General features: G+C 38.5%; 1 protein-coding gene across 1 annotated transcript; it reads right to left on the bottom strand.

Annotated features, from left to right (window-relative positions):
- Positions 1 to 2: 2 nt before the first annotated feature.
- On the bottom strand, positions 3 to 403 carry LOC104774986 (auxin-responsive protein IAA4-like; the record flags this gene model as incomplete). Its single annotated transcript, XM_010499331.2, is given in 1 exon segment — positions 3 to 403. A coding segment is annotated over 1 exon segment (182 nt), but the record flags the coding sequence as incomplete, so codon positions are not given.
- Positions 404 to 462: the final 59 nt, after the last annotated feature.

The following is a 462-nucleotide window of genomic DNA, read 5'->3' as shown; positions in this document are numbered from 1 at the left end:
ACTTTGGTGGAGAAGCTGTTTCAGTTTTTCCAGTGGATTCAATCTCTTTCTCAGTATCATCATCAGGTAATGCTCTTTTGTTGCTTTTTCCGCAAGAAACAGTTTCTTCTGTTCCTGGTAATCCCAATCTCAGCTCTGTTGCCTTTAGGTTAACAAGCTCATCATAATCACCAACTTTCTCCATTTCTTAGATTCAATCTTCAAAGAAAGAAACTTTGTTTTTGTGTTCGTGTGGTTGTCTAGAGAGAGATAGACTTGATGAGGTAAGAGGCTTTGTGAAGAAGAGTGTTTTATAGGAATTGAAAGTCACTTTTTTGTGTGTGGTAATTTAGAAAAAAGGGATTAACTTGATTTAAGGACAAAGGCAAAAGCTAAAGCTGTCGGGTAGTAAACAGTAGCGGCAACTTTGAGGCAAAGTGTGTCCCATCATTTTGGGGACATTTGTGGGACACTTTCATCTCC

This window comes from Camelina sativa, unplaced genomic scaffold (assembly GCF_000633955.1).
Source record: "Camelina sativa cultivar DH55 unplaced genomic scaffold, Cs unpScaffold07477, whole genome shotgun sequence".
NCBI lineage: Eukaryota > Viridiplantae > Streptophyta > Magnoliopsida > Brassicales > Brassicaceae > Camelina > Camelina sativa.
This window is presented reverse-complemented; position numbering and strand designations above follow the sequence as displayed.